The sequence below is a fragment of the Protopterus annectens genome, chromosome 6.part0, assembly GCF_019279795.1.
Source record: "Protopterus annectens isolate FY-2018-M chromosome 6.part0, PAN1.0, whole genome shotgun sequence".
Lineage (NCBI taxonomy): Eukaryota > Metazoa > Chordata > Ceratodontiformes > Protopteridae > Protopterus > Protopterus annectens.
The window spans coordinates 1124543603-1124569140 of NC_056737.1; the positions used below are offsets into that span (position 1 = coordinate 1124543603).

General features: G+C 40.1%; 1 protein-coding gene across 1 annotated transcript in view; it reads left to right on the forward strand.

The window, feature by feature from the left end:
- LY75 (lymphocyte antigen 75) overlaps window positions 1-25538 on the forward strand; it is a 3856564-nt gene that overhangs the window by 1476503 nt on the left and 2354523 nt on the right. The window contains exon 12 of the mRNA XM_044074746.1: window positions 10019-10215. Within this exon, the coding sequence (XP_043930681.1) occupies window positions 10019-10215 (197 nt within the window). The remainder of the gene's footprint in view (window positions 1-10018; window positions 10216-25538) is intronic.

Here is a 25538-nt window from a genome sequence, read left to right on the forward strand (position 1 = left end):
CGCAAGCACTCAGGTCACTCAACAGCAAGTACAAGTATGACTCAGTCATTGTCCATGCTGGTGTGAATGACCTGAGATGTACCTCCCTGGACTACATAAAAAGAGACATAGAGGAGCTCTCTGATTATGTAGCCCAGGCAGGTATGACCCTGACCTTGAGCAGTATCCTACCTTCACCGAGAATGATGCCACAATACAGAGACAAGATGATCAGCTTTAATAATTGGCTTAATCTCTGGTGTCATTCAAAGGGGATCCAATGTCTGTCTGTCTGGGATGACATGCTGGACAAGCCACGCTGCTTCGCAAGGGACGGCTTGCACCTGTCACACCTAGGCTTCCGGATATTGGCAAAGGCTCTTGCCACCCCCATAGCGCCTTTTTTAGGCAAGGCTCAAATTCTAAACCTACCACCCTAGAACACAAAAAAGAAAAAAAACTAAGGGTAATGCTGCTCAATGCCAGAAGTCTCAACCTCAAGATGCACGCACTCGAAGCCCTTCTCAGTATGGAGAACATCGATGTCTGTGCTGTGACTGAAACCTGGTTCAAGGCTCCTGAGAGCACCCCAGCACTATCAGGTTTTACCTCATATCATGCGTTCCGGCCCCAAAATCCGGACCACACCAAGAAAAGAGGGGGGGTATCCATATTCATCAAGGATACCCACACCTCCAGGTTGGTGGCAACACACGAGGCATCGGAGACCATCCAGGTGCAATTAACCGTAGGCAAGACTGCTCTGCAATTTGTAGCATGTTACAGGCCACCCTCTCAAACTCAGGAACCTCATCCAGCTTTCCTGAAAACACTGGAGGGGATTAATGTATCTCCAAACACCATCATATTAGGTGATTTCAACTATCCGAATATAGACTGGGATCATTACTCAAGCCCCAACACTCTAGCCCAAAGGTTCCTAGAGTTCATAAACTCTAATGCCATGGAACAACTAGTCACCATCCCCACAAGAGGAGAAAACATACTAGATCTCATCATCACGAACATGGGGACACAATGTTCAACACCGGAAGTATACCCCTCATTGGTGAGATCAGATCATAAACTAATCTCACTGGAAGTCCACATCCCGCCCCCACCCCATAAAAAAAAGACCACAGCAAAGAACTTCTCAAAAGCCGACTTCACACTTCTTAAGACTGGTGTGGCTTCCTTCAAGGCCCCCGAGCCAGCGGAAACCATTACCCAAGCCGCTGAATCACTTACAAATGCCTTCTACCAGCACCTCCAGGACTGCATGGATCAGGCAATCCCAAACCAAACAAAGACTCTTTGCACCAAAGGCAAGCGCCCAGTCTGGTGGACCCCAGCCATAAACAAGCTCTACAATAAAAGGAGAAAGCTACTACAAGATAGAGCAAAATCCTTAAAAGGGAAGACACCCTTGATCATTATAAGTAAAAAACTACGATCACTCATAAAATCATCCAAGGCAAATTTTGAGAGAAAAGTCGCTAAGGACTCAAAAGACAATCATAAGGCCTTTTTAGCTATGTTAGAAACCTGGGAGGAAACTCCCAGATATGCTCAGAATTAGTTCAAAATGATGTAAAGATCACTGAACCACCAGACATAGCCAACATACTGGCTGACAGGTTCAGTGCAATTCCTCCCCAAAAGGAGAGATATCTATACCAGCGGATTGTAGCCCCCCAAACATCTCAAATGCTCAGGTGAAAACTGCTGTCTCCAAGGCGAAAAACACAGCATCTATGGGACCAGATGGTGTCCCCGGTTGTGTGCTCCACGAACTCAATGAGGAATTAAACCCTCAGTTAGGGCAGCTGTTTAATCTTAGCCTCACCTCAGGATACGTACCCAAGGAGTGGCGTACGGCAACTGTGGTCCCACTTCACAAAGGCGGTGCCTCCACTGACCCTGGAAATTACCGCCCCATCAGCTTAACAAGCCTGGTCTGCAAAGCTATGGAGAGGATCATAATGGAACTCATAAATAAAGACATAGGGGACTTACAGACATTGGATCCAACCCAGTTTTGCTTTGTCAAGGGCAGATCATGCCTTTTAAACGTGGTTGACTTTTTCGAAACAGTCACCAAGGCCATTGATGATGGCAAGGCAGTCCACACAGCCTACCTTGACCTTGCAAAAGCTTTCAACACAATACCCCACTCGGGTATCATTGAAAAACTCACCAGCTTAAATGTAAACCCATACGTCACTAGATGGGTTGCAAACTGGCTAAGTGACAGAACCCACAGGGTCAGAGTTGCTGGCGCCATGTCAGACTCCAAGCCGGTCACAAGTGGTGTCCCACAGGGCTCAGTCCTGGGCCCCCTCTTGTTCGGCATCTACTTTTCAGAAGTACAGGCAAACACAGGGGGATTATGGCTGACAAAGTTTGCAGATGACTGCAAACTGGGCGCCATAGTTGAAAACACATCAGACACAGATATCCTTCAGAAGGGTCTCATAGAAACGGATAACTGGTGCCAGAGTCATGGCCTAAAGTTAAACGGCAAAAATGCATAGTCATACCCTTCGGGAAAAACAAGGTTACCCCTAGCTACCATATAGGTGGCAATCCACTAAGCACAGAAGAGGTTATCAGGGATCTGGGGACCCAGGTTGACAGTAACCTTTCGTTTGACACTCACGTTGCCAAAGTAGTTAGGAAGACCTTCTACATTGCCCACCTGATCATGAAGGGATTCACATCTAGATCAAGGGAGGTCATTGTTCCCCTATACTCATCACTCATCAGACCAGTGATTGAGTACAATGCCCCATTCGGAATGTATCTTACCCGACACCTGCAGCAATTGGAAAGGCCCCAAAAGTTCCTCACCAAAAGGATAAAGGGTCTCAAAAATATGTCTTATGCTGCCCGACTGAAGGAACTCCAGCTCTATTCAGTCGCATACCGTCTGCTCAGAGGTGACCTGTGCCTGACATACAAGGCCATATCCAACCCGAAATTAATTAACATGCTCCACCTCAAAAAATCTAAATCCATCAGAACTACAAGAGCAAGAGACTTAAACCTTAACACGGTTATAAATAGGACGTGCTGGAGGGACAGATTCATCACCCAGAGACTCCCTATGCTGTGGAACAAAATCCCGGTACATGTGAGGCAGAGCACCTCGCTGGCTTTGTTCAAGAGAAATCTTGACCAATGGATGGGAGATCGCAGGTTTACCCCGGGGATCACTTCGGTGTCACTGCTGGACAGAGGCACGGCAAAATAATGGGCATAGTATCCTTCAAACTTAAGGGGTGGTGAAAGCCACAAAACTTTGTGCTAGGCTTATAAATGCCCTAGGGCAGATAGCCTAGTATGAACCTATGAACCTATCTAATCACCCTTTATATGCATTTATTTTCTCTAAAATAGTACCTCTGAGGCCTGCTAGATCACTGTCATGATAAAGTCTAAAATGCATGGCAAGAGGACTTTCAACTTTCACATTCTTAATGTCTCTGTCATGTTCTTGTAACCTAGACTTGAAAGCCCTCTTGCTCTCTCCTATATAAAACATTTTACATGGACACATCAGTGCAAAAATAATACCTTCTGTAGAACAGCAGTACGTTCCTGTACGCGTAAAAGGAATCCCATTAATTCTAACAAATGTATTTACAATGTATTTGCAACTAACACAATTATTACAAGGAAAAGTCCCAACATTCGTAAACTGAATAACTAAATTGTCCATAGGCTGTATAAATTTACTATGGACTACTATATCCTTGATATTATGTCCACTTTTATAGGTGAACACAGGGGTGTTACCTACCACATCTGCAGATTCTTTAAATTTCAATAAAAATCCCCAGTAATAGTTCATAATATCCTTGATCTCTTCACTCAAAACATTGTAAGTAGTGACAGCAAACATTTTGTTATTCTCCTGAGTCCACTGCCCATCACATTTATTCACATGCTTGTTTCCCAAATTAATGATCTCTAATAGAATCATTATTAATAACTCGATTTAAAGCTTCTTGCACCAAATAATTGTCATAACCCTTATGTAAGAACATAATCGCAGTTTTATTTAATTCCTGCTCTAATACACTTTGATCATTACACAATCTAGAAATTCGTAAAAACTCCCCGTAGGGCAGTTCCTTAATGGTATGTAGTGGATGACAGCTATCAAATTTCCTGTTAACTCTTGTTCTTTTTCATCCATACCTTGTAGAAAAACATCCAAAAACACTATACATTTCTCATATTGCAAACCATCAAACTTTATACCAAACCTATTATTATGTAAATCATTAATAAAATGCCTGACTAAATCCTTCCCACCTTTACACACAAACACCAGATCATCTATAAATCTTTAATATTTTAAAACAAATTTCTGAAAAAATGCATGACTATCAAGGTATTCATTGTCAAACATGCCCATAAATACATTTGCATACATGGGGGCAAAGGGCACCCCATGGCAGTGCCCTGCAACTGATGGTACATTACTTTATTAAACTCAAAACAGTTACGTGTCAAACTAAAATAAATCAAATCTATAATATAATGAGCTATAGGACTATTACCCAGAAACAGTTTCAGTGTCTGTGTCTGCCAAATTCATGTAGTATATACTAGTATGTAGGCTTTTAACGTCAGCTGTGATCCAGTACATGCTGCTGCTCCATTGCATATCAGAAATTTTACTAAGAAAGTCAAATTAATCTTTACTATATGAAGGCAATTTGATAACTACTTTCATGAAATAGCTATGTAATAACAAACCAACATTGTGTAAGAAATACTTACACCCAGAGAATATAGGTCTCCCAGGAGGGTTATACATATCCTTATGAATCTTAGGAAGGCAATAAAAATATGCATATGCTTTCCCACATTCTTCAGTACAAATGTTTTTTCAAAATCACTCTTAGACCAGTAACCCAACCTCAGGCCTTTATTAAGTAAATCCTGGAAATTAATTAATGCTTACCTATATTCATTTTCATCTACTACTTTGTATACCATTCTATCATTCAAATGTTCATAGCACATCTTCAAATACTGTGAAAAATGCATCACTACAATTTTATTGCTGTTATCTGGTGGCTTGATAAGTTTTCTTTGCTTACCAAAATCTTTCACAGCTTTCCAGTCCATTTTAGTTAAATTATAACATTTTTTCCTGCATGCTTACTTAAGATAAAATCAGAAAAAAAAATTTCAATACCATAATTAACCATAAATTGAAATTGTTGAACTCCCTCATGCTTAAAGAGAGGCATAAAATTACTTTTATACATTATACAACTGGTATCAAGTTGGCAGTAAGCATTATATTCTGACTCATCCCCCACACTAGATGCACAAGAAAAAAATTTTCCATTAAAGTCATCCACTGATTCAAAGGTAGTGTCTAAATTAATAACATTAGAACCAACTTCATTGCCAGTATTATTTTCATTATTAAAAAAAATTATCAAATCCAATTTTCTAATCAATTGAAAAACTTCAATTTTCAATACATGAGATCTGGGCAAAACAGTAGGAATAAATTTTAGACCACAATTCAGAACAGACATTTGCAAATCATTAAACACACAACCAGAACAGTTTACAACTAAATCACAACCACGCCATAGTCCATAAAGCAATCATTAATACAGTCAATACCATTTAGTCCTTTTATCCCATTGGTAGAACTGGGCGACCGCAGTGGTTAGCGTTGCCACCTCACAGCAAGAGGTTCTCCGGTTTGATTCTCTGCTGGGGTGCCTTCTGTGCAGATTCTGCATGTCCTCCCTGTGGTTGTGTGGGTTTTCTCCAGGTGCTCCGGTTTCCTCCCACATCCCAAAGACACGCTGTAGGTGGATTGGACACTCTAAATTGGCCCTAGGTGTGAGTGTGTGTGTGTGTGTGTGTGTGTGTGTGTGTGTGTGAGTGTGAGTGTGAGTGTGTGAGTGTGTGTGAGTGTGAGAGTGTGTGAGAGTGTGTGTGTGAGTGTGTGTGAGTGTGAGTGTGTGTGTGTGTGTGTGTGTGAGTGAGTGTGTGTGAGTGAGTGAGTGTGTGTGAGTGTGTGTGTGTGTGTGTGTGTGTGTGTGTGTGTGTGTGTGTGTGTGTGTGTGTGTGTGTGTGTGTGTGTGTGTGTGTGAGTGTGTGTGTGTGTGTGTATGTGGGTGCATGTGCATGTATGTGCCTTCTGCGGAAGGTTGGGCGCCAGGCTGGCAACTCGACACTGGAAAACACCACTGCCAATCATTCTGCGGACTGTTGTTCTGCTGTGGCGACCCCTAACCGTGGATAAGCCGAAAGGAGATGATGATGATGATCCCATTGGTAGAACTGTCCCTCTCTATAATTCTCATGGTAAGAACTAAATTATTTTTTGTCATTACCTGCCAACTTCCAAAAAGTCTCTACCATGTATCTGGCATCTCGAGCATGAGGAAGAGGTGGATAAGCCACATTGTCACTTTCAAAATGAGTTGAGTCCCTTGTTTCATCTGTGGAACCACGCACCACGCCATTCTGGCCCTGATTCACCTCCAGATAATGAAAACGGATGCTGGAACTGCATCTTTGACTATTGAATGTTCCAACAAAACTGTACTATTGTCGTAATCGTGTATGTCATGTACATCGTGTTGCAAATTAGATTTCTTTTTCTCTAAAAGATCTTTCTCCAAAGTAATCAGTTTTTCATTAATATCCCCCAAGCAATGTTTTAAACAGGAGGTATCATTTAAGGTAGCAAGAGAGGAACACACTGATGAAATCTCTCATTTCAATTTCCTTTGCTTCTTTACATCCCTCATCAGAATATTAAGCCAGTCCATGGCACAGCGGTGATCAGCAGCTACCCATCTGGCTTGAAATTTCTTGTCTTCACTATCAGAAGGATCAAAATGAGTGGATTTTTAAATACTCCTTATCAGCTGCTTTAAGGCACTTAACAAAGGTGTCCAGTCTTACTGTGTAATATTAATATCAACACAAATGGTAGTTGGACCAAGAGCAAGGCTATTAGCAGAGGCCCACACAGTGTCACCAAATAAATGTGCAAGTACTCTCAAAACTACAATATCTCTACACAGATCAGCTGCAATGAATGCTTTAAATATATTTAATAATAAATAATAATAGAACAAGACAATACTAAATATATATTCACAGTGACAAAGTTCAAAACCACAGGGAATATTTAAAACAACATTGCAAGCAAGAACAGTGTCAAATAAATAAAGAAAAATATCTAAACTAAGCTTCATTATATTCCTGACTGAATCTAAGAGAATTATACTATAATCTAACAACTTACTAATAGAGCAAGGCAGATGTGGTGAATGGATCTTCTGGTTGTTGTCATGTCCAAAACAGAATGCAGAATGCTCTGTCTCACTAAGAGACTTCTCAAAATAATATCTCAAATATTACTGCCAAGATAGCTTGCAGAATGACATCACTTCTTGCCATCTGACTTCTAGTCCCCAAGCCAAAACAACCATTGATAAAGCTGGCAGTATTTAGCATCTACCTGTAAAAATGTAGAGACAATGACTACTCCTTCAGATCAATGGCATATGCTGGAAGTCCTAAAACAATTGCATTCCTTCATGCTTTCAAGACTAGTAATTAGTTCACCCTAAAGACAATGCAGAAAGTTTCCTAGTACGGACATTGTGTCTCTTGCTGAATTGAAAACTGAAATATGCCATCTTTTCTGGCCTAGCCATAAAATAGTTTAATTTCAATTATTTTTCTGATGTTTGCTGGACTGAAGTTAGCCTCCTGTATTCCAGTTTCCACTGTTAAAATATATATATTTTAACAATTACAATAGTGCATGTACATTTCTGGTCTCTTCCAGTAGGGCACAGTGTGGATCCATTTTAAACACAAGCATTTCACAAATACCTTTTCAACACACACACGTCTGCAAAAGCAGTTTGATATACACATGACATGCAGTTCTAATACAATCATCTTATATAAATCATTTTGATATTCACCAATGACATATAGTTAGTAAAGAAAAATATCTAAACTAAGCTTCACTGTATTCCTGACTGAATTTAAGAGAATTATACTATAATCTAAGAACTTACGAATAGAGCAAGGCGGATGTGGTGAATGGATCTTCTAGTTGTTGTCAGGTCCAAGACAGAATGCAGAATGCTGTCTCACTAAGAGACTTCTCAAAATAATATCTTAAATATTACTGCCAAGATAACTTGCAGAATGGCATCACTTCTTGCCATCTGACTTCTAGTTCCCAGGCCAAAACAACCATTGATAAAGTTGGCAGTATTTAGCATCTACCTGTAAAAATATACAGACAAGGGCTACTCCTTCAGATCAATGGCAGATGCTGGAAGTCATAAAACAATTGCATTCCTTTATGCTTTCAAGACTAGTAATTAGTTCACCCTAAAGACAATGCAGAAAGTTTCCTAGTACAGACATTGCGTCTCTTGCTGAATTGAAAACTAAAAGATACCATCATTTCTGGCCTAGCCATAAAATAATTAAATTATTTTTCCTGATGTTTGCTGGACTGAAGTTAGCCTCCTGTATTCCAGTTTTTACTGTTAAAATATATATAGTTAAACCATTACAATAGTGCATGTACATTTCTGTTCACTTCCAGTAGGGCACAGTGTGTATCCATTTTAAACACAAGCATTTCACAAGTACCGTTTCAACACACACGTCTGCACAAGCAGTTTGATATACACATTACATACAGTTCTAATACATATGTTACACAAGCATCTTATATAAATCATTTTGATATTCACCACTGACCTATAGTTATTTACAAAATGCCAGCTAGCTGGGCTGGCAGTATCTCCTTTCGTCACGGTACCCAGTGTGAAAAATTGATTTGGAGCAGTATCAAGGCACATTCTGCGAGAGCCTTGGTGTCAATGATGGCATGCTGGAAAGCACTAGACTCTAGAAGAGTTCTAGTGGCAGCAGTGTGGTCCTCTGCACATACCTTTGGAAAGCATTACAGAATGTATTTCTTCTCCAGGTCCTGGACTTGCTTGATAGGATCATTCACCAGGGACTCCTATTTCCTTATCCTTCTTCTCTCAGGCTGGATAGGCTTTGGTAGTCTACCCATATAGACTAAAGGCTACTGCAGCAGTGAGAATGATGAACATTGAACTTACCATAACAGATGTTTCAATTCTGCACTGCTGCAGCAGCAGCACACACCCTCCAACCTCCTATTTTTGTATATAGTTTGTGGTTGGGATATGAAGTTTTTGGTTTACTGTTATGTCTGTTAGAGGTTCAGGGAGTAAGCCCATCTTTCTCTTTATGGGCAAGAAAGTTCTGAAGATATCTACACTCTGACTGCTGATTTCCCTCCAAGGGATCGTGACCAATCAGCAGGCAGACTGTAGGTGTGAGATGAAGCCAAAGCTTTGTGTAGCTTACCAGTTTTTTTATCCTACTGTAGTAGGTTGGAATTCAAGCATCTACTGTTATGGTAACTGCAACTTACACAACTACTTTTTTCAGCCCTCTAGAATAACTGTGTACCTCATGATATGCAGCTTTCTTTAGCTTGCTGTTTAGCTTTTAAGGTTACATATCCTGTACATAACAAGGCCACTCAGGGCTGGCCCCTGGATGGAGTTTTGAGCCTGAGATGTTCAACTTACTAAGTGGCGCATGCATTAGAGGGCATCAGTCCTGCAGTACAGTGAATGTCTCTTATAACTTCTGTTTTGTGGATACAGTTTATATATTTTTTGACTGGTATATAATGATGATCCATGATTGTGTTTTCTGAATGTATTTCCAGGAATTTTATGAAAAAACCTCATGCAATTTCACTAGCTTAATTGGAATGTGTATAAATTTTACTGTTTTCAAAACATGGTATTTTGTTGTTTTATTTCGTAGTGTACCTTGAACATTAAATCGTACAGACTGGGAATCACAGTGGTGGAAACATTTTGTAAAAGAATGATCAGTTATTCCTTGCTGCTATTAAATGGCTGCTTCAGTAATGCACTGTGCATTTTAATTTGTATAATTCCAGATTTTCCTGGAGGATGTGTGGCAATAGCAACTGGAAAATCTCTTGGAAAGTGGGAGGTCAAAGACTGCAAAAACTTTAAAGCTTTTCCTGTCTACAAGAAACGTATTGGAACTTCAAAACCTCCAGCAGTGCAGCCAGACCCTACAGCACCATGCCCTGTTGGCTGGCGGAGTGGAAACACACCATATTGTTACAAGGTTAGAATGCATCTTATTTACTTTCAGGGCTTGTTTCATCCATTTTCAGTGATCATTGGATTAATTAAAAGGAAGCTGCATTTGACAAGTTTTTGTTTTCAAACTGAAGGAAAAAGAGGTAAAATAAAATCTGCATAAATGGAGCTTAAATGTAGAAAAGTGAACCATAGTTTGAACATTGTGACATTTGGCTATATCATATGTTGGGGTCTATATTAGAACACCGAACATTTGAAATGTCGAGTGTTCTAATATCGACCCGTTTTCAGCGAACGCTGAAAATATCGAAGAAACAGGAAACCAAATTCTTTCCTAGGGAAAGAATTTGGTTGTCCGTTTCTGTTGCTTCGGTATTTTCAGCGCTCTGGTGGAAAGTTACGGGTCGGGTTCAGGTAAGTATGCGATTGTGTGGACGTGTGGGTTAGGTGAGTTAGGGTTAGGGTGCGGGTCAGGTAAGTGTGCGATTGTGTGGACATGTGGGTTAGGCGAGTTTGGGCGCAGGTGAGGTAACTGTGCGATAGTGATGGACCTTAGTGTTAGGGTTAAGGTAAGTGGATAGTTAGTGGTGTATGTATAGTTTAGTGTAGGGTTAGGTGTAAGAGTTTAGGTGTATGTGTGTGGATTGCTGTTTGTTTGGTGTGCTTGTGTTGTGTGTATGTGTTTTGGAACAGCAATTTTTTTCCCTAGGAAAAAATTTGCTGTTCCGAATGTTCGATGTTTTGTATTTTCGATTGCTAGGGTTCGATATTAGAACACTCGACATTTTGAATGTTTGGTGTTCTAATATAGACCCCATATGTTGTAGCATGTTTTATTGTAAATAGTAATCTACTGTGGTTTCTTTCAGTCTGTACAACTGTCATCAATACAGTTTTGCACCTTTTGCCTAGAACTTTGCATTAATCTTGTAATAAAATTTAATTATATGTGCAAGTGTTTTGCTTTTGTTTTTATGAGTACAAGTAGAAGACAAAAGAAAGCTGCAGTTACCAAGAACGCATATTTGCGTGTATGTGTGGTCACACGCATGTGTAATTTTATTCTGTTTATCAAACTGTCAGCAAATTTTCTGGTGGTGAAGTGCTTTAAACATTTTAAGCAGCTGTAGCAGTATATAGGTATGGTATTTCGAGGATATCATTCGCTGTTAGTATTGAAAATGGTAAACCTTGTTTGGAAAATGTGTGGAAAGATGCTAAAAATCCAGTTAAAATATTAAGGGAAGGTCTATCAACTGAGACACTAAGCATAATAAATGACCCCTCCCAAAAAAAAAACCCTTTGGAAGGAATGGCAGTAGTTAGGTTTGACTTATTAAAATGAGATTCAGCTCAAACTAGTCCTAGCAAAAAAGGTGGTTAGTACTTTGAATACTTCACTATCAGCTGTGATATCATTTGGTGCTTTACAGAAGTGAAGAATTTTAGGTACTCCTTTCTCATTCACCCAAAAATAAATTATTCCAAGTGAGAGATTTTAACTTCTGTAATTTATTTGCCATTAACTTATTAGAATCTAAGATTTTAAAGCCCTATAATCTCTCTTTCATCATTCTTTAAGTTATTAAGCTGTGATTCCTTTCAGTGTTAAAGTAAAAGGATATGTCCCTCTGTATCCCTTTTGCAGTATCCTAAAAAGAAGGGATCTCCTGCCTAGGGGTGCCCAACACTTAGCCAATATACAAAAGCCTAATGGTCTTTTCTGCGCCTTAAATCACATTTATGCTCCCTGCACAGAATGTTGGGCATAAGCAACTACCAAGAACTACTTTGCCGCCAGTTCGAATGCTACTTTTGCTAGTTGGTCTGAATGCCTTTTTGCTGTACTGAATACTTTGCCACTAGATAAGTGCCCTGTTGGGGTTGTTTTTTTCACTTTTTTTGGTCTTGTATTTTATTTTGCTACCTAGAGTTCATGTCATCCAAGAAGAGAAAATGTCAGTGTCAAAAGCAGATTCCCCATATGGATCATCACAAACAGTTTCTTTTTTGTTTGGGTGCTTCCCATGACCATGCCTCTGTAGTTTTTAAGGCATTTGTACCTAAGATACTCAGAAGCTGTTTGTCTTCATTGGCCATTTGTCTTGAAACCAATGGCTTAAACAGTTAGCCCAGGGTACCATGGCAGAATCCTTTAACACCAAGATACTCCCACTAGGTAAGAAGAATGCCAGGAAGTCTCGTCTGGATTCTGTAGCTTTCCAGCCTCCACTGGATGTCCCTTTAGAAGCAGGGAATAGCTCTGTAGGTCGTTCGTCACCCACGTCAGATTCCCCTGCCACGACCCTTTGGAGGCCATCCTGGATCTATTCTTCAGCACATTCTCTGAGACTTTGCAGGTGTCTGCTAAAGACATTGAGAGAGAACTGCAGTTAATTATCTCTGAGGGTTCTAGAGGGATTTCACAGATATTGGTCAGGGAGGAGATTCCGAGTTCTCCTATTGAAACTCGCCAAGGGTCAGAACCTCTGGTATTTGTTAGGGCTGATAAAAAGACAAAAACTGAAGCATGTTTCGGTCCATCCTAAGGATCCTCAAAGGGAATGGCAGGAGTTTCTCAGGGCTTGTTTTTTAGTCTCCTTAAGGGGTATCAGTACATGCTCCTCCTTAGACCTCTACCCCTTCTAAACGGCTTAGGGAACTGGATTCCTCAGATTATAATTCAGTGTCTGATGAAGGGTCTTTGTCCTATTCTTCACAGATGCCTTCGCCTTTGGCTTATGGGTATGATGAAGAGGAGTCTGTTGGTCTCCTTGTGAGGAATTGCCCTTTTTTGGGTTTTCACGGGGACAGGGTGTCCCTTCATACTAAACCTTCTTTTATGCCCAGGGTAAATAAATTATCCTTGAATCAGTCAGTACAACTCCCTTCCTTTTTCCCCTTCTCTTCAGTCTGCTAGTGAGAGGGTCCTGTATACCTTGGATTTGCACAGACAGCTTGGGTACTATTTGGCTAAAACTAAGGTCATTCATAAGTCTAACCAGCTTTTTATTTCCTTTCATCCCAGGACATTGAGTCTGGCTGTTTCTAAGCAAACCGTCTCCTCCTAGATATCTAAGGCCATTTCCTTTTGTTATTATTTTCATGGCAAATCTCTGTCTATTTCTGCTAGAGTTCATCCTACTAGGGCTGTTGCCTCTGCTAGTACCTTCTTTAAGGGGTTGGACACCAATTCCATCCTTGAAGCTGCTACTTGGTCTTCAGTGCATACCTTTACTAAGCATTGTAAGTTGGATATTGTTTCTAGGGCCAGAGCAGGTTTTGATGAAACCATTTTTTGTGGGTTTGCTGAGGACTCTTCTCAGCCTTCCATCTCCCATTCTGTTTCTTGAGCTTTGTTGGTCTCCCTTCTGTTTTGGATACTGCAACAGTATGGTTGTGTAAAATCTTACCATAACAGTAGATGTCCTTCTCTTCATGTTGCAGTATTCTGTCCCTCCCTCCAACCCCTTCTTGTTTGTTTTGTTTTTTTGTTTTAGATTCCCTTCTTGCTGAGGGTTTCCCTTTTTTCTTCTACATTTTTTCCTTCTGGATGTACATGAACTCTTTTGTCCTATGGAGACTGATCTCTTCTGGGGCAATTCACATCTGGGTAATTGAGTCTATATGTCCCTTTTATGAACTACTTTCTGTCCAGGGAGCATAAATGTGGAGTACAGTGCATTCAAGATCATTAAGCTTTTGTATACTGGCTGAGCATCGGGCTGCCCTGACCAGTAGATCCCTTCTGTTTTTGATACTGCAGCAGGAAAGGGAAGGAGATCTAAGATTTTACACAACTGTATTTTCTCAGGTTTTCCAAAATCATTCTTAGTCCCATCTTTAACTAATCAGTACCCAGTGTATTTGGACATCATACAGAACCATCAGGGATGGCAGAAAAAGCTCATATAACACTGATTTACTTACTCCATGTAGTCTTTCTAAGATTGTTCAAGATTAAGAAAGATTTGTCAGTTAAGACAAAGCAGAGTTAGCAAACTCAGAATACTGATATGAAAAGGGACTGGCAATACCATAAAGTTTTATGTTTCAGAAAGAACATAACATCAATAACAGATGAAAATAAACTAGAACATTGATAATAAAGGGGGGGGGGGGGTCCAGAAGAAAGTAAGACAGGAGATGAGCATTTCAGATTGAAATCTGGCTGTTTTTAATTTCTCCAAATCTTTTGGGTTTCTAATACCATGACAGGAATCTACCCCATTCCTAAGTTAAAGTACAATTAAAGTTCATTAAATTAGTATTGTTTCAACCTTTAAGGTCAGCCAGAAGTGCCCTTCACAGCACCTGCAATGTATCCAGTAATGACACCTTCTGCAATTCATATGGAGTGACATGTATTGGTAGCATATCTAAATATGATTGTAGATTCTTTTTTTATAAGACCCATTGTGCCTACTACTTTTGGGACTGTCTGGATGTCTTTCTTCCACATTGCTCTCATTTCTGCCTGCCAATCCTGATATTGTATCACTTTGTGTCTCTGTACACAAGACACTGTAGTCAATGGGTGCGGCAATTTCAATGATCAGTGCTACTTTTGTCTTCTTTTCATGGATCACTATATCCAGTTTTCTAGCATCTATCTTCTGAACTGTTGGTAATGGATGATCCCATGTGATGTAAACATTTTCAATCTTGCTACATTATTATGCCTTTCAGTATACACTCCTTCTGCCATTAGTATATCACAACCAGCAATGAGGTGTGTGACTGTTTCCAGTTCGATTTTACAAAATCTACATTTGTCTGTTTCTCCCACATGTTCGATGGACTGTGTAAACCAATGTGTACACAGCCCACTGTCTTTGTACATTAATATTAACCTTTCATCTCTTGGTTTGAATTTGCCTCTCCCGAACCATTCCAGCGTTCGTTCCTGATCAACATGAGGTTCTTCTAGAAGTTTTCTGTACTTGCAACTATATTTATGCATTTTCCACATTTCTTGCCTTCTCATCTGGTTCTTTACTTTATATTCTTTCTTTTATTGTTTGGCATATTCAGTTGCTGCTTGATTTTTATCTATTTCTGGTCTGATTTCCATTTCTGCGTGACACTGGTATGCTTCTGCTAGATTAAGTAGAGAAGTCATCTTAGATTTATTCTCCTCATGTTTAAAAACTTTCACGACATTTGGGTTTTGTGACGTCAGCAGATTTTGTTTACCTATCTAATCTATCCAGCATGTTTTGGGGCCAGTCAGTCACTCTAGAACTGTAAGTTAGGACAGGAAGAACAAATTGGTTTATAGCCTGGATTTTGTTCCCAGATGTCAACGCTGTTTTCAGGATTACTTTAAGTCTTCTAAAGTATTCCCTATTAAGTTTTATTTGTATTTGTTCATGTTATATTGTTGATCCTTCATCAGTTCCCAAATATTTGTACACTCCCTCTTGCTCAAGTTCTTTAATATCACATTCTTGTCCCAGATTGATGTTTTTCTGGTGCTGCAGTTTTCTTGATTTATAGGTTACTTTTGCACATTTATTAAGACCAAATGTCATTCTTATATCATCTGAAAAAAATTTGACAACTTGCAGTTGTGCTTTCAGTTCTTCATCTGATGAGCTGTACAGTTTTAAATCATCAACAAAGAGAAGATGAGAAGTCTTTACACTTTGTTGTTTTCTAGTAGCCAAATTATAGCCGTGGCCTAAGCTGTTAAGTAGACAGCTTAATGAGTTAAGGGCAAGACAGAATAGCAGTGGTGACAGAGAGTCACCCTGGAATATCCCCCTTTGAATTTTTATCCCTGGGATAATAATTAGTCCTTTATCATGGCTTAATTGTAAAGTGGTCTGCCATTGTTTCATGGTCACTGTAATGTAGTCGATCAGTGTAGGGTGTATCGTGTACATTTTTAAGTACTTTTTTATCCATGAATGTGGGATACTATCAAATGCTTTTTTTGTAGTCAATCCATGCCATACTTAGACTCTTCCCCTTTTTACAGTTCTTCATTATGACCTTATTTAACAAGAAGTGATCCTTTGTCCCATATGACTTTCTTTTATTGCCCTTTTGTTCTACTGCCATAGTTGTTTTTTTCTAAATCACTATAAACTCTGTAGGCTTCAATTCCTGTGTATAGTTTATACATTGTCAGAAGGCAAGTTACTACTGGTCTATAATTTTTAGGGTAGCTTGCATGTTTCCTTTTAAGTAGGAGCATTGTTTTTCCTGTTGTTAACTAGGTTGGTGTCTGTTTGGTGTGTGCATATAAACAGTTCTTACTCATGGCTAAATCTCTACAAGGGTGTTAATACTTTCATCCAAAAGTTAGGTACTACATCTGAGCCTGGGGTTTTCCAGTTAGAGGCTTTTTATTTTAACTTTGTTTCAATCTCCCTGGCTGTTGCTTCATCCCATTTCATATCCTATATCTTTAAACTTCTTATTCTTTCTTTTACTTCTTCTGTCCATTTAACATCTTTGTTATGTTCACAGGCTCTTCATAGATACTTCTCCAAAATGTGTCTGTTTCTTCTTTTTTTTTGGCAGCCTTTCAATTCCTTTTACATTGTTTCCCAATTCTCTGTAAAACTTTTTTGAGTCATCAATAAATTGCTTATTTTTTACTTTTCCTTTATATTTATCTGCGTATCTTCTAGATTTTTCCACCTGTGCTAAGATTTTTAGTTTATTTGTGATGGTGCATGACAGATCCTGGTCTGTTCTAGTACTGCACATTGCTTTTATCACATCTATCTTTCTTAGTATTTTTGTTGATCTGTTCTCTTCTATATTCTTCTATTCTTCTAACAATGACACTTCTTGCCTTAAATGCTTTATAGTTTCCTATATTTGACACTTCCATGATGGTATTCAATTTCTCCCCTTCCGTTCCCTCACCACCCTGTGTTCTTGTGGTAGAACTTTATCAGTTATTAATTTAGCTGCACAGTAATATATCCTGTTTACTTCTGTTATATTGCATGGATCTCTTGGGGCAGTCCTAATTACTGTGTTCATTTGTTTTATCAAACTTCTGACTTTATGGGTTTTATTTTCTGCAGTCTGTCTTTCATTGATCTTAATATGTCTATCTATGTCTATTAAGTCAAGCAACTCTTCCCTTAGTTCATTTTCTTCCAAACTAAGGGCATATCCTTTGTTTTCCACTTCCTGCAGGCATTCTATAGAAAGTTCTATAGCATCTTCCTGTGGCACCTTATCATCAGTTTCATCCTGTGCCATCTGTCACTTTGTCATATGGGAACTCACTGGCCTATCACTCTTCAACATTGACTGCATCAGAGTTTCTGGAGTCTCCTGTCCCTTCCCTTGCTGTCTAGCTTTAATTGAACGTTTATACTGGTTTCCTATGGAAGGCTCCAAAATATCTTGATATGGCACCTGACCAGTTGCTTTCTTTTCCACTGGTTCTCCCCTTAATTTGGATATCCATTACTCCATCCTGTTGTGGTGCTTTCTGCATTAGATTTTCCACACTGAATCCTTCACTTTGCATTTGCTCCTTAACCTCAATTTCTGTTTCTTTAACTTCTCCATTACGGATCTCCTTTTCTGCTTTTCTTCTTTGTCTCCTTATTTTTTGTATTGTAAGTTTTTCCATATCCGAATTCATTTGCCTGTATTTTTCTTCAGATATCTTTGGTGCTGCTCTTTTTGTATTGGTTAGTTTTGCTTTCTCCTTGGGATAGATATTACACCATATTAAATCCTTTTTTTCTTTCCCAAGTCCATATTCCTTCTTCAGATGTCTCCTAATCTTCCTGCTTCTCCTTACTTTGGGGACTCACTCCATCATGCTGTGATGCAGTCTGTGTTAGAGTTTCTATATTAAATCCTTCACTCTGCAGAGACTGCATAACTTCAACTTCTATTTCCTTAATTTCTGCTTTACTAATCTTCTTTTCCACATTCTATCTTTGTGATATTAATTTTCTTATTGTGAAATTTTCCATAGCTGGATGTTTTTGCCTATATTTCTCTTCGAATAACTTTGTAACTGCTTTCTCTATATTAGTTAACTTAGTTTTCTCCTTTGCATAAATATTGCACCATATCGAATTTCTCTTTCTTTCCCATGTTCATATTTCTTTTTTATACGTTTCAAAAATGTCTAGGTTTTGTTGTTTGCATTTTTGCACTTCCTCAGATGCTTCTTTCTCCAAACAGATCAAAGTTTCTTGATCTATATACTGTTTATTAAAAATCTGTTGCATTAACAAACGCAGATTTTTATTTGAAGCTTGTCTTCTTAACAAAAAGGCAGGAGTCAGAGCTGGAAGTGGCAGAGTTAAATATGTTAAGATTTGCACTGGGTGTTACAAGGATGGACAGGATTAGGAATCAGTATATTAGAGGGTCAGCTCAGGTTGGACACTTTGGAGACCAAGTCAGAGAGGCGAGATTGCGTTGATTTGGACATGCGCTGAGGAGGGATGATGGGTATATTGGGAAAAGGATGCTAAGGATGGAGCTGCCAGGTAAGAGGAAAAGAGGAAGGCCTAAGATAAGGTTTATGGACATGGTGAGAGAGGGACATGCAGGTGGTTGGTGTGACAGAGCAATATGCAGAGGATAGGAAGAAATGGAAACAGATGATCCGCTGTGGTGACCCCTAACAGGAATAGCTGAAAGAGAAGAAGAGAAAAAGATAATTTTTCTTGTGAAATTATTTTTCTTTCTTCTAATTTATCTCTTAATCTCTTTGTATATCCTCTGTCTGGTAATGCTGGACTTATTGCATAATAGCAGTAATACATAATTTCTTTCTTATCCTCAGTAGTCCACTCTACCGTCTTTATGGCTCTTCTTTGGCCTATCAGTTTTTGTGATTTTTGTGGACTGCTACTTCTTTCTACAACAGGGGGGCCATCTTGGGCCTGGCCTATCCCCATTTTAGGAATGTTTCCGGATTTTGAGGATTCTACACTGTTATTTTTTCCCATCCTGCACCAGTGTGCTTACCAGGATTGGGCACTTTTTTATCCTGGGACTTGTGCACCCAGCTATCTTGTTTTATTTTTGACTTACTTCTGTCCATGGTATATGCTATATAAATACAGTCTATATATCAGTGTCGCCTTGGTGAAATTTTGTGAAAAACAGGGTCCACCTCACGAGGGTACTCCCCAAGACTTGAGGATGAATTCAATTTCAGCACTACTACTCTCCTTTGCTTGCTGACTTTTCATCTCTCAGTTAGGACCCCTATATGCCTCTCTCTCCAAACAGTTCTGTTGATGTTGCAGAAGAGGTTCGGATCTTTAGATTTAGTATATCGCAAAATGTTAAAAACGTAGAAAACCTCAGACCTCGACCAATAACAACGTAAAAAGCACAAAAGCTGTCCGAGGAATTGCCAGGAACCACACGTATTCCAATACTCTTTATTTAGACAAAAATGCAAACAGATTGTTGAGCGCTTTCATCTAACTACTAAGATTTCATCAGAACATTACTAATTTACTGACACCACCTTTTATACACAAAATCCCGCCTTTTTGCTAATTGATCAATTTGTATAATGAACTTTTTTTAAAAACACAGATCCAAAATCTAAGTAAGAATATTGCTGCATATCTGCATAACATAAAATGTATGTGTGCTAATACATACTAATTAATATCCTAAAATGTAATATAACAAAATTCGAAAGACATAAACTTCTAAAACAATGAGATTACAAAAGTACTTACTTCTATTGGACTAGTATAACCCTAAGCAGAAATAAAATACACCTGAATCTCAATATTATTCCTAAACACTAAATAAAAATCCTAAATAATAATCTGTTTGCATTTTTGTCTAAATAAAGAGTATTGGAATACGTGTGGTTCCTGGCAATTCCTCGGACAGCTTTTATGCTTTTTATATCGCAAAATGTTTTTAATACTGTAGAAAATTGGTTCTGTAATCAACATCTCCTATTAAATCCTGACAAAATGAAGCTACTGCTTTTCTCCCCCACTCATAAAGCCTCCGCTTCAACCTTTACTATAAAATCTAACAATGGCACTGTCATTGTCCCAGATCCCTGTACCAAACTCTTAGGTGTAACAGTTGATAATAACCTCAAGTTTGATATGCATATTAATCAAACTATTACAAATGTTAATAAAAACTTGGGCTCACTATACAAGATCAAACCTTTCCTGACTCCATGAGCTAGGACGGTAATTGCCCGTACACATCTACTTTCCACCCTCCTTTATGCATCCCTTCTCTTCACAAACTTGAGTAAGTCTGACCTTAATAAACTCTCTAGCTGCTTTAATCATATTGCTAGATTTGTCACTGGAGCAGCATATAGAACATACCACTGCCTGAACCTAAAAAATCTAGGGTGGCTAAAATTGCCTATCCAACTTCAGTACAATCAGCTAATAGTACCACATAAAATTCTCTACCAACCTGAAAACACACCCGTACTTACAAAAATTATCACCCTTATAGCACCCTCAAGACACTTTGCTCATCCAGCAAATTACTAGTACAAACCCTCAAAAGCAACAACTCATCTGGAGACTCTCTATTTGCCAACTCTACTGGTAAAATATGGAACTCACTTCCTGCTGAGCTTACTTCAGAACCCGTTCTAACCCAACTAAAAAAAAAGTCTAAAATAGTATTTTAAAAGGCAGTGGCTATGTCCTTGCTCTAATCCTGACTAACTCTGGCAATATAAACATGTGCTAAAGAGGTCCTTTTGGTCACCCCTACATTGCTTCTTAATTGTTACTCTATAACAAATCAGATTTATATATGACAGAACAAATGACTTTTATCCTATATATTGTATCTGTATCAGTGCTTTAACTTGTTTAATGTAATAGTTTTTCTGTATGTATGTATGGAACTTTTCTCCCTGGGCCTCTGCTGAAAGCGGAAAAGTATCCAGTCGGACTATCCCGGTCAACAAATGTAAAATAAAATAAAATAAATAAATACATTTCTGATGCCATTTGACTTGCTGATGTGTAGCAAATCCATCAGCATTGGGTAGGTGGATACCATGTATGCTAGATGCTGGTTACCTCTTAGCAGCCTGTAGGATACCACATATAGTGACAGGACTTTGAGTCAGTTCATGTCGAACATGTTTAAGCCTTGTATCCTTTTAGTAAGGTATCTTTGTGGATGTTCCAGTCGTTGCTTGTATCTGAGCAGATACATATCAGAGGGGCATTATACTCAATAACTGGCCTAATGAGGGCTGACTAAAGGGAAACAATGGTATCCCTAGATTTGGACACACTCCCTTTGTTTATGTTGTTCTTCTTTCTGCTCTTCCCGGTTAGGGGTCGCCACAACACTCCTTTTGTTTATAAACTGTCCACTGTAGAAGGACTTTCTTACAACAGTGGACATATGTTAGTCAAAAGTTAGGTCACTGTCCACATAGGTTTTCATAGGTTCATAAGTTCATAAGCTGATACTAGGCTATCTGCCCTAGGGAATTTATAAGCCTAGCCAGAGTATGTTTGGCTTTCACCACCCTTTTAGATTAGTTGACTGTGCCTCTGTATAGTAGGTCACAGAAGGTAGCCCTTTTAAGGTTTGTTTATTGTACCTCTTTCAAGCAGCGACACAGAAGAGATCCCAGGGGTAAACGTACGATCTCCCATCCATTCGTCAAGATTTCTCTTGAAGAGGGTCAGTGAGGGGCTCTGCCTGACATGGATTGAGATTTTGTTCCAGAGTGAGGGAAGCCTCTGAGATATGAATCTGTCCCTCCAGCGTGTCCTATTTATTTCTGTGCTGAGGTTCAAGTCCCTGGAGCATGTAGCTCTAAGGGATTTTGATTTCCTGAGGTGAAGCATGTCCATTAATTCTGGGTTGGACATGGCTTTATACGTCAGACACAGATTGCCTCTGAGTAGGCGGTACGCAACTGAGTAGAGCTGGAGTTTCTTTAGCCGAACTGCATAGGGCATCTGTTTGAGCCCCTTGATCCTCTTGGTGAGATACTTTTGAGGTCTTTCCAGTTGCTGAAGGTGTCGGGTAAGGTACATTGCAAACGGGGCATTGTACTCAATTATGGGCCTGATAAGTAATGAGTAAAGGGGCACAATGACCTCTCTCGATCTAGATGTGAACCCTTTCATGATAAGGTGGGCTACATAGAAGGTCTTTCTAACCACTTTGGCAACGTGATTGTCAAAGGAGAGATTGCTATCTACTTGGGTCCCCAAGTCCCTAATTACTTCTTCCTTACTTAATGGATTACCACCTATGTGATAATTTGTGGGCACTTTGTTTTTTCCAAAGGGGATGACTATGTACTTTTTGGCATTTAGCTTTAGGCCATAGCTCTGGCACCAGTTATCCGTCTCTGTGAGACCCTTTTGGAGGATGCTTGTGTCAGTCGGAGAGTCGATTATAGCACCCAGTTTGCAGTCATCTGCGAACTTGGTCAGCCATAGTCCACCCGTGTTAGCCTGTACCTCGCAGAAATATATACCGAACAAGAGAGGTCCCAGGACTGAGCCTTGTGGGACATCACTTGTAACTGGTTTAGAGTTTGACATGGCACCTGCTATTTTGACCATGTGGGTTCTATCCCTGAGCCAGTTTGCAAGCCATCCTGTGACATAGGGGTTGATATTTAAGCTGGTGAGCTTATTTATGATGCCCGAGTGGGGTATTGTGTCAAAGGCCTTTGCGAGGTCCAGGTAGGCTGTGTGGACTACTTTCCCTTCATCTATGGCTTTGGTAACTGTTTCAAAGAAGTCAACCAGGTTCAAGAGGCAAGATCTGCCCTTAACGAAGCCAAATTGGGTAGGATCCAGTGTCTGGAGGTTCCCAATGTCTTTGTTTATGATTTCCATGATGATACGCTCCATAGCTTTGCAGACCAGGCTAGTCAAGCTTATAGGGCGATAGTTTCTGGGGTCTGTTGTGGCAACACCTTTGTGGAGTGGGACCACTGTTGCTGTACGCCATTCCTTGGGAACATATCCTGTAGTAAGGGTGAGATTGAGCAGTGACTTTATATGAGGGTTTAGTTCTTCTTGGAGCTCGTGTAAGATGCAGCCCGGGACACCGTCTGGTCCCATTGATGCTGTGTTTTTAGCTTTGGAGAGGGCAGCTCTCACCTGTGCATCTGTGATCTCAGGAAGGCTACACTCTGTTGGGAGAGACATTTGCTCTTTTGGAGGGGAAGGGGGGGGGGAGTTTGCACTGAACCTTTCTGCCAGGATGTTGGCAATGTCTGTGGGTTCAGTGAACTTTTTGTCATTTTGCACTAACTCAGAGCATATCTGGAAGTTGCCTCCCAGGTTTCTGACATAACTAAAGAAGGCCTTGTGATTATCTTTAGTGTCTTGTGCAGTTTTCTTTCAAAGCTGGCCTTAGAAGATTTTATGAGGGATCGTAGTTTCTTGCTAGTACTGATCAGTGACACCTTCCCTTTTTGGGATTTTGCTCTGTCATGTAGTAGCTTTCTCCTTCAGTTGTATAGCTTATTTATGGCCGGGGTCCACCAGACAGGTCTCCTGCCTTTGGAGGAGTGAGTCTTGGTTTTATTTGGGATAGCATGCTCCATGCATTCCTGTAGGTGTCCATAGAATGCTTTTGTAAAGGATTCTGCATTTTGGGCCATATTGTCCACTGGCCCAGGGGCTTTGAAGGATTTTGCCTCAGTTTTGAAAAGTGTGAAGTTTGCTTTTGAGAAGTTCTTCACCTGTTTCCTTGGTTAGGGGTGGGGACAGAATATGGATGTCCAGTGGGGGACAGAATATGGATGTCCAGTGAGATTTGTTTATGGTCTGATCTTACCAATGAGGGGTATGCCTCTGTTGTGGAACATAGAGATCCCAATTTGGTGATGACCAGATCCAGTATGTTTTCCCCTCTTGTGGGAGTGGTGACCAGTTGTTCCATAGCATTTGAGTTTATAAATTGTAGGAACCATTGGGCGAGGGTGTTTGAGCTTGAGTAGTTTTCCCAATCGATGTTTGGGTAGTTGAAGTCACCCAATATAATAGTGTTTGGAGAGACCTTCATATTCTCCAGTGTTCTCAGGAAAGCTGAGTGAGGTTCATGTGTTTGGTAGGGTGGTCTGTAGCAGGCTACAAACTGAAAGGCAGTTTTGCCCACTGTTAGTTGCACATGGATGGTCTCTGAAGCTTCGTGCAGTACCACTAGCCTGGAGGTGTGGGTATCTTTGATAAATATGGATACTCCCCCTCCTTTTGTGGTTCGGTCTGAGTTTTGGGGCCGGAAAGCATGGTATGAAGTATAGCCTGGTAGTGCTGGCGTGCTCTCGGGAGCCTTGAACCAGGTTTCTGTTACTGCACAGACATCGATATTCTCCATACTGAGGAGAGTCTCGAGTGCATGCATCTTGAGGTTTAGACTTCTGGCGTTGAGGAGCATTACCCTTAGTTTTTTTTTCTTTGTGTTGTCTATGGGGGTGGGTTTGTCTTTTGAGCCGTGTCTAAAAAAGGCACTATGGGGGAGGCAAGAGCCTTAGCCAGTATTCGAAAATCCAGGGGTGACAAGTGCAAGCCGTCCCTAGCAAACCAACGTGGCTTGTCGAGCATGTCATCTCAGGCTGACAGACACTGGATCCCCTTTGAATGACACCAATACTTTAGCCAGTTGTTAAAATTGATCATTTTGTCTTTAAACTGTGGCATCATTCTTGGTGAGGGTAAGATGCTACTGAAGGTCAGGGTCATACCGGCCTGGGCTACATGATCAAAGAGCTCCTGTACGTCTTTTTTCATGTAGTCCAGGGAGGTACATCTCAGGTCATTCACACCAGCATGGACAATGACGGAGTCATACTTGTACTTGCTTTGGAGTGACCCGAGTGCTTGTGTTATGTGGCGGATCCTGGCACCCGACAGGCAGCTTATAGTGACCTTCTCCATGTTCAGCCTGGTGAGTGGGACGTCAGTGTGTCTGACAATAGAGTCACCTATTACAAGTGTATTAGATGTGTTGTTTAGCCTTAAGGGCTGTGACTGTGTGGCACACTGACTTTGTGAGCTATGTGCTACATGGATATTGTTTCGTGGTAGGTGTTGCTTGGATGTCTGCTTTGGAGGTCTCTGCTGCTTAGGCAGATTTTTATTTAGAGCCTCCGAGTATGTTTTTGTGTGTTTGTGTTTGATTTGCTGATGCGATAGGTCTATGTGAGACTGGATTTGTGGTGCGTGTGGTTACCCTCTCCTCCTGACAGGCTGTGCCAGTACTGGGTTGAGAGAGCTTAGCCTCCAGTGTGGCTATAGAGTTGCATCTCTCACATATATTTGAGCTTGTTGGTAGGAGGAGAGGGTGGTCTGTATACATAAGGCAGTTGTAACATTGCCTCAAGATTCCCAGATTCACCAGCTG